The sequence below is a fragment of the Pseudophryne corroboree genome, chromosome 5, assembly GCF_028390025.1.
Source record: "Pseudophryne corroboree isolate aPseCor3 chromosome 5, aPseCor3.hap2, whole genome shotgun sequence".
NCBI lineage: Eukaryota > Metazoa > Chordata > Amphibia > Anura > Myobatrachidae > Pseudophryne > Pseudophryne corroboree.
Genome location: NC_086448.1, coordinates 706,863,661 through 706,876,816, shown reverse-complemented (window position 1 = coordinate 706,876,816; position 13,156 = coordinate 706,863,661). Strand labels below are relative to the sequence as shown.

At 44.8% G+C, this 13,156-nt stretch overlaps 1 protein-coding gene across 1 annotated transcript; it reads left to right on the top strand.

Annotated features, from left to right (window-relative positions):
• Positions 1-3,824: 3,824 nt before the first annotated feature.
• RPL7 (ribosomal protein L7) lies at positions 3,825-12,845 on the top strand. Its single transcript, XM_063923921.1, has 7 exons — positions 3,825-3,923; positions 4,638-4,743; positions 4,912-5,078; positions 6,429-6,566; positions 8,273-8,382; positions 10,229-10,440; positions 12,790-12,845. The coding sequence occupies exons 1-6, from the start codon at positions 3,910-3,912 to the stop codon at positions 10,435-10,437; spliced, it is 744 nt and encodes a 247-aa protein (XP_063779991.1). The 5' UTR covers positions 3,825-3,909; the 3' UTR covers positions 10,438-10,440; positions 12,790-12,845.
• Positions 12,846-13,156: the final 311 nt, after the last annotated feature.

Sequence of the window (13,156 nt, the reverse complement as noted above, 5' to 3'; positions counted from 1 at the left end):
AACTACAGCTACTTATTGAAAATGGCAAAATATGGTGTGTGTGCCCACTTTGCCAGTGTATTTCATGCCCAAAACAGCGTTGGGCCAGGCAAAATACAAGTGGGTCACATGCAAGTGACCACCCTCTGTTGATTTCAGGTGTCAAATTTGTGGCCCAAGACTAGTTAACCCTTGCAAAGCTACTGCTACTTATTCAAAATGGAAAATATGGTGTGTGTGCCCACTTTGCCAGTGTATTTCATGCCCAAAACAGCGTTGGGCCAAGCAAAATACAAGTGGGTCATATGTAAGTGACCACACTCTGTTGATTTCAGGTGTCAAATTTGTGGCCCAAGACTAGTTAACCCTTGCAAAACTACAGCTACTTATTCAAAATAGCAAAACATGGTGTGTGTGGCCACTTTGCCAGTGTATTTCATGCCCAAAATGCGTTGGGCCAAGCAAAATACAAGTGGGTCATATGTAACTGACCACCCTCTGTTGATTTCAGGGGTCAAATTTGTGGCCCAAGACTAGTTAACCCTTGCAAAACTACAGCTACTTATTCAAAATAGCAAAACATGGTGTGTGTGGCCACTTTGCCAGTGTATTTCATGCCCAAAATGCGTTGGGGCAAGCAAAATACAAGTGGGTCATATGTAACTGACCACCCTCTGTTGATTTCCGGTGTCAAATTTGTGGCCCAAGACTGGTTAACCCTTGCAAAACTACAGCTACTTATTCAAAATAGCAAAACATGGTGTGTGTGCCCACTTTGCCAGTGTATTTCATGCCCAAAACAGCGTTGGGCCAAGCAAAATACAAGTGGGTGATATGTAAGTGACCACCCTCTGTTGATTTCAGGTGTCAAATTTGTGGCCCAAGACTGGTTAACCCTTGCAAAACTACAGCTACTTATTCAAAAAGGAAAATATGGTGTGTGTGCCCGCTTTGCCAGTGTATTTCATGCCCAAAACAGTGTTGGGCCAAACAAAATACAAGTGGGTCATATGTAACTGACCACCCTCTGTTGATTTCAGGTGTCAAATTTGTGGCCCAAGACTGGTTAACCCTTGCAAAACTACAGCTACTTATTCAAAATTGAAAATATGGTGTGTGTGCCCACTTTGCCAGTGTATTTCATGCCCAAAACAGCGTTAGGCCAGGCAAAATACAAGTGGGTCACATGCAAGTGACCACTCTCTGTTGATTTCAGGGGTCAAATTTGTGGCCCAAGACTAGTTAACCCTTGCAAAACTACAGCTACTTATTCAAAATAGCAAAACATGGTGTGTGTGTGTGCCCACTTTGCCAGTGTATTTTATGCCCAAAACAGCGTTGGGCCAAGCAAAATACAAGTGGGTCATATGTAACTGACCACCCTCTGTTGATTTCAGGTGTCAAATTTGTGGCCCAAGACTGGTTAACCCTTGCAAAACTACAGCTACTTATTCAAAATAGCAAAACATGGTGTGTATGCCCACTTTGCCAGTGTATTTCATGCCCAAAACAGCGTTGGGCCAGGCAAAATACAAGTGGGTCACATGCAAGTGACCACTCTCTGTTGATTTCAGGGGTCAAATTTGTGGCCCAAGACTAGTTAACCCTTGCAAAACTACAGCTACTTATTCAAAATGGCAATTTATAAAATGGTGTTTGTGCCCACTTTGCCAGTGTATTTCATGCCCAAAACAGCGTTGGGCCAAGCAAAATACAAGTGGGTCATATGTAAGTGACCACCCTCTGTTGATTTCAGGGGTCAAATTTGTGGCCCAAGACTAGTTAACCCTTGCAAAACTACAGCTACTTATTCAAAATGGCAATTTATAAAATGGTGTCTGTGCCCACTTTGCCAGTGTATTTCATGCCCAAAACAGCGTTGGGCCAAGCATAATACAAGTGGGTCATATGTAAGTGACCACCCTCTGTTGATTTCAGGTGTCAAATTTGTGGCCCAAGACTGGTTAACCCTTGCAAAACTACAGCTACTTATTCAAAATAGCAAAACATGGTGTGTGCCCACTTTGCCAGTGTATTTCATGCCCAAAACAGCGTTGGGCCAAGCAAAATACAAGTGGGTCATATGTAACTGACCACCCTCTGTTGATTTCAGGTGTCAAATTTGTGGCCCAAGACTAGTTAACCCTTGCAAAACTACAGCTACTTATTGGAAATGGCAAAATATGGTGTGTGTGCCCACTTTGCCAGTGTATTTCATGCCCAAAACAGCGTTAGGCCAGGCAAAATACAAGTGGGTCACATGCAAGTGACCACTCTCTGTTGATTTCAGGGGTCAAATTTGTGGCCCAAGACTAGTTAACCCTTGTAAAACTACAGCTACTTATTCAAAATAGCAAAACATAGTGTGTGTGTCCACTTTGCCAGTGTATTTCATGCCCAAAACAGCGTTGGGCCAAGCAAAATACAAGTGGGTCATATGTAAGTGACCACCCTCTGTTGATTTCAGGTGTCAAATTTGTGGCCCAAGACTGGTTAACCCTTGCAAAACTACAGCTACTTATTCAAAATAGCAAAACATGGTGTGTGTGCCCACTTTGCCAGTGTATTTCATGCCCAAAACAGCGTTGGGCCAGGCAAAATACAAGTGGGTCACATGCAAGTGACCACTCTCTGTTGATTTCAGGGGTCAAATTTGTGGCCCAAGACTAGTTAACCCTTGCAAAACTACAGCTACTTATTCAAAATGGCAATTTATAAAATGGTGTTTGTGCCCACTTTGCCAGTGTATTTCATGCCCAAAACAGCGTTGGGCCAAGCAAAATACAAGTGGGTCATATGTAAGTGACCACCCTCTGTTGATTTCAGGGGTCAAATTTGTGGCCCAAGACTAGTTAACCCTTGCAAAACTACAGCTACTTATTCAAAATGGCAATTTATAAAATGGTGTCTGTGCCCACTTTGCCAGTGTATTTCATGCCCAAAACAGCGTTGGGCCAAGCATAATACAAGTGGGTCATATGTAAGTGACCACCCTCTGTTGATTTCAGGTGTCAAATTTGTGGCCCAAGACTGGTTAACCCTTGCAAAACTACAGCTACTTATTCAAAATAGCAAAACATGGTGTGTGTGCCCACTTTGCCAGTGTATTTCATGCCCAAAACAGCGTTGGGCCAAGCAAAATACAAGTGGGTCATATGTAACTGACCACCCTCTGTTGATTTCAGGTGTCAAATTTGTGGCCCAAGACTGGTTAACCCTTGCAAAACTACAGCTACTTATTCAAAATGGAAAATATGGTGTGTGTGCCCACTTTGCCAGTGTATTTCATGCCCAAAACAGCGTTGGGCCAGGCAAAATACAAGTGGGTCACATGCAAGGGACCCTACTCTGTTGATTTCAGGTGTCAAATTTGTGACAGAAGACTCATTAACCCTTGCGAAACTGAATAAGAAGCTGGAGTTCGAATAATTAGTGAATAAGAAGCTGGAGCTTGAATAAGAAGTGAATAAGAAGCTGGCCGAATAAGAAGCTAACTTCAGCCTCGTCCCAAACAGCTCTGTACTATAGCCACACCAGCTTTCTTAGGGCACTACCAAAACCCGGAGATCTTAGCTTAACACCAACACAAGATAAGGTGGACAAGTGGTGCTGTGCTAGCTAAGCACAATGTGCATCAAGTGCCAACAAATGAGTACTAACCAACTTAACTTATATGGCGATATATTGAAATCAAATGGCGGCACGTACAAAAATTTCCCACAGGCGAGCATAATGCGAGAACATCATGATATATAACAGAATAAGAGGATCGCTACCACTGGCGTTACTCTGGCAAACATGAGCGCCCAGGACACTTTCGCCCGTCCGTGCCATTATACACAGTCTGGCGCGCAGCTTGATGACGTCACGTCACAGTCGCGCTTAAGTTTTCCCTGCGCATGCGTGCTGCCCTCTTTTCTGGTGGTGAAGATGGCGGGGACAGAGTGAGTAACCCATGGCCTCCGTGTGATCCGCTGTCATCCTCCGGTCATGTCGCCTCTCCGCGCGTTTCCATCAGCAGCGCCGGTCCCCGAGTGTGCGGGGAGCAGGCAGCGCAGAGTATTGTGCCGTCCGGCTCCAGATCCATAGGGGATGCGTGAGCCCGGCCTGTGTTGTGGCCTGGTGGGAGCCGACATCCGGGGAGCCTGTGGCTATCGGCACCGGGCGCTGCTGCCTTCTCTGGGGGGCAGTGATGTTGTCTCTGTGCCACAGTGCTGGCTGTTAAGGCTTACAGCAGAGACCGGGCCCGTGTTCCTCTCACTCCGCTAAATAAAGCCATATACCTCGGGTATTGTTTCTGGACTTAACACTGTGAATCATGTAATGACCGAGACAGGGCTAGGCTTACTGTGGGACTACAGATCCCAGAATGCTCTGCCACAGTTAAATCTTTTCCTAGCAGTAAATCAGTGGCAGGGCATGCTGGGATGTGTAGTACCACAGACAGCCTATCCCTATACTAGGATATGCAGGTAAATATTTATCATCTTGCCACAGAGACTAATTTCCTCTGCATACAGACACGCTCATGCTTACAGTGGTGTGAGGAGCCACACTCTGTCCCACTTATGCTGGGTGCTCCTCTGCTAGTATTAGGACTGGGGAGGGAACCTATCTGTGCACCTGAGAATCACCCAAACGTATGTTCCCCATTGCAGGGAGAAGAAGAAGCTGCCGTCCGTTCCAGAAAGCCTTTTAAAAAGGCGAAAAGCCTTCGCGGCAGCAAAGGTCCGAAGGGTCAAGCGAATTCTGACCACAAAAAAGGTGAGCTTTTTTTTAGTCTCGATATGAAATAGGTAAGATTAATGTAGGCGTTCCATATTACTGTGAGTGTGCTGCTGTGCGTGGTATCTTGTGGTGTGAATGTCTGGCGCTACGGTATGTATCTTGTATGGCTAGGTTTGTGTATTTACTTGATTATTTGTAATGCAGGTCCGTAAAGAAAAAAGGAAGATAATCTACAAGCGGGCAGAGGGCTACTACAAGGAATACAGGCAGATGGCCAGGCGCGAAATTCGCCTGGCCAGAATGGCCCGAAAGGCCGGAAGCTATTATGTCCCTGCTGAACCTAAGTTGGCATTTGTTGTTCGAATCAGAGGGTAAGAAACCATATTGGAATATACAGCTTACTGATAATCACATGATGCATGGGTTTAAGTGGGTTATTTACGTTTTATTTTCTCCATGCAGCAGTTTTTCCTGGTCTCTGTTGGATCTGTAATACAGATGCTCCTTTCTTCAGCAAAGGCTGCAAGAAACATGAGCTAAGGGAACAAGGGTTGTGTGGACTGGCACCAACTAGAGGGAGAGACTATCTTAGAAAAAATATCTTCATACTTTGTGTTTAAATTCATCGGTAAATGAAGTCCTAAGCCTGACGGAGCAATAGTTTCTTCTACACTAGTATGTCTAATGATTTAAAAGTACTATACAGTTGGGAATGGCTAGTACTGTATACAGAACTTGTGGCAGTCTGGGAGGAGAGAGACTGCAACCCGGCTAATGGTCCCAAATAACAATTACTTGTAGGTGTTGCAAACCCTTTAATGTGTTTATTTGCTAAATATATCTCGCACGTGTAGTGATTGCGCATAGCAAAAAAAAAAATTGTAAGTCCCAGGTGTCCCCTCACTTTAAAAATAAAATAAAAAATAATGGTGTTCCTACTATGCTGTTTCTAGGTCCCATCACATATTATGGGGAGTGAAGAAAAGTAGCAGCTGGGGGGCAGTGCTGGTGGTAGAGGGCAGTTGGGTGGTAGTGCTGGTGGTAGAGGGCAGTCAGTGCTGGGGGTAAGTGCAGATAGCAGTTTGGACAGTGCTGAGGGGCAAGGCGTAGGTTAGGGACAGGTGGTGCTGGGGATAGGCAAGGGGGTAAGGGTAGATAACTGGGGCAGTACAGGGGGCAAGTAGGAGGTTAGAGGAAGGAGATGATGGGGGTAAGGATGGAAAACAGCAGGGGATCACTGCCTGGTGCCCACTGCTACTCGGAGTTCTGAACCTCTGCTCACTTTTACATGCTGTCTGCCTGGAGTGGCGCACTGGGAGGGAGGTCTCGAACAGTGACTGGATGGGGGGGGGCATTGAGGATCTTTCTCGGCTAATGCGCATATAGGTCAGTGAAAGGCAGCACCTCCTCTGGGAGTTGCTAATTTTTTTTAAAACTGGGTCCCTCGGCCTGTAGTGTGTAAAAACTCGCTATAGCACATATTTTGTAATCACGGATGTGTCCATTTTATTTGTGAACCCTGCATTGACAAAAGCATATTTTAGAGAAACAACTGTCTCAAACTATTGTTCATCCAGGAGCCCTATAATAGTTGGACCCTCACAAACATCACAAGGTTGCTTTATGAAACCACCTGTTGTGTAGCAGTACTGACTGAAATGCTCTTGCTGCAAGTCGGACTTTTCCATTAACTTTTTTTTTTTTCCCCCCCCTTTCCTCAGCATCAATGGGGTCAGCCCAAAGGTTCGCAAAGTGTTGCAACTCCTCCGGCTACGTCAGATCTTCAACGGCACTTTTGTAAAACTCAACAAGGCTTCTATCAATATGTTGAGATTGGTAGAGCCCTACATTGCCTGGGGGTGAGTATCTGCTGGCTGGAATCTGATCAAGAAATGTAAAATCCTCTATCCAGCGCTAAATTAACACCTCAGGAGTAGTTAATACAGGCTGTTATCTTGCAATCTATAGAAGTCCCTATTTAAACTACCGTCATAATTTCATGTTAACGAACAGGCTTTTATCTGAGAACTGCGCACTGTCTTCTCCTAATGTAGCAGTTATAGGCGCACAGTACTTCTGGATTTATACTCTAATAATTTCCCACAGACAGCTCAGCCCTTAATTCAACCTAGGCTGTGATCATAAGTGACCAAGCTGAGGTAAATTGCATATTCCTGTAATCTTTGAGTTGCCCCGTTTACTATCTTTCACTTGTTCATGTGACATTACTGATAGTGAATTAGTCAGTGTGATACTTGATAGAGCTATAAAACTGATTTCAACATATTATGGTTCTTGTGAGGTTATTAAACAATCTGTGGGTTCAATATTGCCAGTTTGTGTAGGCCCTCATGTCCCTTGCTACTTGCAGTGGCCCCTTTACTCGCTCAACGGACACGAGTGCATGCAGACTGAAGATAGGAAAAATCTTAATTTTTCCAAGGCAGATTAAATTATTGCAAAAAAATTAAACGTATACTTTGGCTATGTTTTAACAACTTGGTCGCATGAGAGCTGCAGCTGCGCCTCCACCCAGTTTCTCCCTGTTCCCAGGCAGCATTGAAATGGGCTACCCCTCCACACACACAATGCCCACCTTCTGCTGCCTGCTGTTCTTGTAGGACTGCGACACCCTGTGAGAGGTGTAATTGGGAGAGGGGGGGTTTTACAGTTACATTAAAGATCTTGTATGTCTGCGTAGGTGTACCACCGTAAAGTCTTATTTTTAATGTAGAATTTTCCCATTGAAAAATAAAATCAATCTATTTAAACCTGACTTATAATTGACAAATCTGCATATGTTAATAAAATTACACTGAAACAGATATAGATATTTGCATAATATGATAAATTCAGCAATTCCCCCCCATCCCCTCCCAATTTTTAGCTGGGTTTATAAGAGGTTACCATGGGGAATATCTTGGGACAGCAGCTGCCTGTGGCAGTGACTTGCCAGATTCTCGTTCTTGTCACCCTAGAACACAGTCGCGCTTTTAAAATAATTTTTTTTTAAAAATACTGAAATTGACAGTCTGAACTGATTGGTGAATGCAACAGACTGTTGTGTACCTGGCCTGCAATTTGTGGTATGCAAATAAATGGTTCTAGAGAAGTTGATGGTGTGATGGTCCTGCGCCCCTTCAGATCTCGTAGGACCTCTTTAAAAATGCCTTAAACAGCAAGTTGATGTCCTAATTGGTTCTACATCCCATGCATGGATTTTATCATGTGTGGTTGTCTGGTTAGGGACTCTGGGGCAGATGTATTAAGCCTGGATAAATGTAAGGTGATAATGCACAAGCCAGTCATTACAGGTTTGAAAAATGACAGGAGCTGATTGGTTGGTGCGTTATCACCTTCCACTTGTCAATGCTTTATTACTTCTCCAGGCTTAATACATCTGCCCCTCTGTTTTTAGCTGGGGGGTACTTCGATACTCTTGCATATGCCAACAGATTCCTTTTTGGGGGGGCATTTTAGGAGATGAGGGTTTAGCTTATGCGATTTGATTGAATCGTGTGGTCTCATAAATGTATACTTAAAGTTAAATGATTGTGTTCTATAGGTACCCCAATCTGAAGTCTGTGAAGGAGCTCATCTACAAGCGTGGATACCTGAAGATCAGAAAGCAGCGTATTCCCTTGACTGACAACTCTCTGATTGAGAAGCACCTTGGTAAGTTCTAGGGAGAGATTAGTATGGAGTAGCACAAGTACCTTTTTGCATTACTTGGTGTAACCCATTTAGGAGTGAGAGACATAACAGAACACACTCCTAGCCCTCTGGAGTATCTGGGTACTAAATTAGGGGGATATCCATTTTTCCCAATTTTTTATTTATTTATTTATTTACAAGCTATCCAGATTGATCTCCTGTAAAAAAACAAAAACCCTTTCTCCCGAAAACACACATGTTCAGTGAAACCTGTATATTTTCAGTAGATACAGCCCAGTTTTCACATGAAAACTGGTCTGTTTCCGGGATTTTGACCGCGGACAACCTGCATCGTATCATGCCAGCTGCAGCAGGCTGGAACTACAGGCATGGCGCCGCGGTCCGGAAGCTACCACTCGGTACAGTGACCCCCGGCGCGGAAGCTGAGGCAGCACCGTGACCCCCTCCTCCCCCGGCAGCGGTCACATGATGAGGGAGCGCCCATGTGACCAGGGTAGTCGGAGGAGTAGCGATGCACCGGGAGCTGTCAGCCGCCGGCTCCCTGGTGCAGCATCAGATCAGCCCTGCTCATGCTAGCTTATCGAGGGTAATAGGATAGCCCCCGGCGGGACAATTAGCCCCAGTAATTTACTGGGGCTAATTGGATATCCCCCTTAGACCTAGTATAGAACTATGAGCATAGACTTAAATTGAAATTGGATTTGACTTTAGTTGCTGCTTGTCTGACAGTCATACTGCAGCATTTATTTATTGCTGAATTATTTTATTTGATGAATTAAATGAAATGTACTGTAAAAGATGCTACAGTTAGCTCTTCAAACATGTTCTAGCTATAGTTTGTAGCTTGTGACTGGAATTAGACTAACATCTAAAGTATGTAATTTTTTTTGTCTAACAATACTTGATCTTGGCATGGTCCCCCCATTAACTGCATAATTAGAGGGAAATTACAGGGATGGTTTGACTTCAGACCTTGGGTAATGGTGTCGAAAAGATACTTTTCTTGAGCGATGCGGCCTTCTGACATTGTTGCAAGAGATTTTTTTTTTTAAATATACACATTGGGGACATATTACTGAAGTACTTGACCCTGAAAAACCTAAGGTGCAGACACACGGTGCGATTCTGGCTAAATGCCGATTTTGACTTTGTGATTTCCCTTTAACTCCCTGGAGCCCAGAACCACCGATATTGACTATACACACAGTGCAATTTTAACTATGTACAATTCTATATACAATTTTGACTATACTGGAAACTAGATTGTACACAGTAGTCAAAATTGCCATGATACTGACCACACGGGAGCGTGCATACATATCGCAAGCTGTATACACACTATGTTGTCGATTCAATTCACCGACCGTTGAATAGCTCCCGGCGCTATTCAATTCAGTGCCAAGTGACACTCATTGTTGAGAATTCTTCTCACCCCCGGTGGATGAGAGGAAATCCGACAAAAGTGCTGCCGCGCGACCGGCGTGAGGCGGATTCTGTCGCGAATCAGCATCGTGGTGGGGAGTTAAGTCGGAGAATGCCCGTTCTCCTGACAAAACAACCTGTTAAGTCCGGGAGAACGGGCATTCGCCGACTTAACTTGAGCTGAATTGAATAGCGCCGGGAGCTTATTCCTGGCACTATTCAACTGTTGGTGAATTGAATTGACCCCTATGTGCTAACTATTCTTATGATTTTGACTATATAGTCAAAATCGTAAACGCATTGCACCGTGTGTGTATACACATCAAGGGATAAAAACAATGTGTGTATTTTTCATTTTTTTATTTGCTTTGACATGTAACATTAGAGGACTGTCTGCTAACCTGAATATCTTAATTGTTAATAGGCAGGCGTGGCATAATCTGTGTTGAAGATCTGATCCATGAGATCTACACAGTTGGCAAAAACTTCAAATCCGCAAACAACTTTCTCTGGCCCTTCAAGCTGTCTTCTCCCAGGGGTGGCATGAAGAAGAAAACCACACACTTTGTGGAAGGTGGCGATGCTGGTAACCGGGAGGACCAGATCAACAGACTGATCAGGAAGATGAACTAAAAGGTGACCTACACATCTACAGACCAGAATTGCATTTGCAGGGATTATGACAACTCAGAGTAGTCATGTTAAACGGGTTAATCTTCCATAAACTGTACAATTCCAGGAGTTATGCCGTCTGTGTTGCTATCCTTCAATCATAATTACCTGTGTGATACAATGCTGGCTGTCCTCGGAAGATGTCTGTAATAGTGTTATGTAGTGCTGCATACAGGGGTGTGTTAAGAGGAGGTGACCCATGTGCAGTCTCAGTCTGGGCCCTCTCTCTTTCCGGCAGCGCAGTCTGAGTGATGGCGCTAGTACACTCTTGCGCTGTGCCAGTCTACTGCGCAGGGCCCTTGAGAAATGGCATGGTGGCCATTTCCTGGCAATTCCTTTATTGCACAAAATGACATGGAAGAGACTGCAGCTGCCTCAGCAATGGCGGTACTGTGGAGAGGAGCATACTGAAGGAATGGGTGAAGTTTGGGTCCCCTGGACACTGCGCATACTGCACCCATTATAGATATGCCAGGGCTGCTGCATAACAGGCAGAGCGTATTTGTATTTAACCACATCGCTGCGGATCACCAACTCAACTCTTCATCCGCCGTGAAGTGCCCCCGCTAACCTATCTTCTCGCCAGTGATTAGTGCTGTGCAGTGACTTCAGAGTGCAGGTAGAATTGAGAGGTCAAAAAACCTGCTCCAATTCCTGTATACAATTTAAACTAGTCCTGGTTTTGAACTGGTCATTAAAATTGTAAAATGCAAAGTCATTTACTGGCAGTGTATAAATAAATGTAAACAAACTAAAGTCTAATAAGTGATTCTATATTCCAGTCCCCCATATACTGCTAACAGGGCATGGTTTTTGGACTTCTGTAATTGTGCATGGATGAGGTAATCTATCTTGCAGGGTCAGTAATTACCCCACCTGCTTCCACAGACAGAAGTCCTCAAAATATGACCTGTTGGGAAAACAAGGGCTGATGTTGAGTACCACGGACTTAGAACAGTTCTGTAATGAAGCTGGCAATGCCATGACTTTGTAGGCTGCAGGGCATGGGGCTGCATGTTGCCAGTCATGATCTGTGACTTGAACAGTGATGTAGTCTGGATGACTGTGGCGTCCGTGCACTAAGTGTTGGATGAGGGTCCTTCTTTTACTCGGCAGGCTGTTTCAGTGCTAGCTCTCCCATTCCTGTACAGGTGCAGAATCACAGTAAGAGACTTGGAGCCCGATTTCATAGATATATAGTATTCCCCAGCCGTAGGGAAGCAGCTGGGCAATACTGTACGACCAAGAGCATGAACAGTCAGAAAGACACCACCTGCCAGCTCTGATCGGAGTACTGCATCCAAAGATGCATCGTCTGATCGCCATTGCAGGCGCTCAACTGGGGCCAGGAAGTCTGCATCCAAATACAGAGAATGGCCTGGCACTTGGATGAACTGGGGTGACACCCCCATCTCCTCCCATTTTTGTGTAGAACTGTGGCTGAGTCCCGCAAACTCCAACATGTCAATCATGCTGCCTGTAAGGCTACGGCCACACATAGCGGCCAAGCGGGACCTGCTTGACCGGAAGAACGCCCACACGTGCGCCAGTCCCACCGCCGCTGTATCCAACCGCAGCATTCTGCGGTTGAGCCGGATGCAGGGCGATGGGTTTTCAAGGTAAACACGTACATTTCAATGTGAAATCCCGTGTGTCACTGGCCGGATGCTGTTCTGTGGTATCCTGCAGAACAGGATCCGTGTGCACACAACCCCTCCTGGCCTAGCAGGCCCCATTCAGCATGACCTGCTAGGCTGCTATGTGGCCGTAGCCTAAGGGGGGCAATCACGCAGGGCTGCAAATGCACAGATTGGGTCTTGCGCCAACCGACAAACATCGGGTTAGCACATAAACCATCTGTTTTACAAACTAACCTGAATCTGGCTTTGTCCTCTACTTTTTCACCTATATGTTCTGGACACTAACCTAAATGTGGTGTGAGCTTCAGCTGTCTGCAGCATTGTTATTGCTTGACAGAGCTTCTTCACATGAACAATTGATTCAAATCAAGTTTATATCCAGATGGTTATCTTAATAGAAAATAAAATAATAATGGTAAAGAACATACCAAAAGGACATGTCACTGGAAGAAACTGAAATAAGACCTAAGGTCTTCAAATGTGTTGACTTTTTAGACTTGCAGCTTGCGAGTGTTTTGTATTGCATGGAGTTTATACTTTCAGCCTGCCTTTGAGTATACACAACTATTTTGTGGCTTGCACTCTACCAGTGTACTTTCCAGTCCCACATCTGCTAATATGTAAAAGGTTTTTGTATATTGCTGACTTTTTTAAATTTTATTTTTCTTTCTAGGTTTCCCATTGACGCTTCCCACTCTGGCCTGTTAATAATAAAATCCAGTTACAAAATGTGCTTGGTCCTGGTCGTCATTCTGAGATGTGGGGACTCCGTCAGATCTCAGTGTTGCTAGTTGTGAATAGTGGTATTTCCTATGAGCTGGGACCCCTGAATGTTCTCACCATGTCCATGGAGTTCTGCTTATTTTTTGCCCCTTTCACACTGCGCAGATAACCCGGTATTGACCCGGCATATTGCCGGGTCGACGCTGGTCAGTGTGTGTTGTGAAAGCACCATTGTTGAAATCCTGGATCGCCTGACCCGGTGATTCAACTCGGGAATAAAGCAGTATTATTCCTGGGTTGAATACCGTGGCAGTGTA

What these genes read in the sequence shown, in the direction of transcription:
- RPL7 (XM_063923921.1), top strand. An exon ending in TTTGTTGTTCGAATCAGAGG is followed by an intron (nt 5,079 to 6,428) that starts GTAAGAAACCAT and finishes CCCTTTCCTCAG; the next exon opens with CATCAATGGGGTCAGCCCAA. An exon ending in TCTGATTGAGAAGCACCTTG is followed by an intron (nt 8,383 to 10,228) that starts GTAAGTTCTAGG and finishes AATTGTTAATAG; the next exon opens with GCAGGCGTGGCATAATCTGT.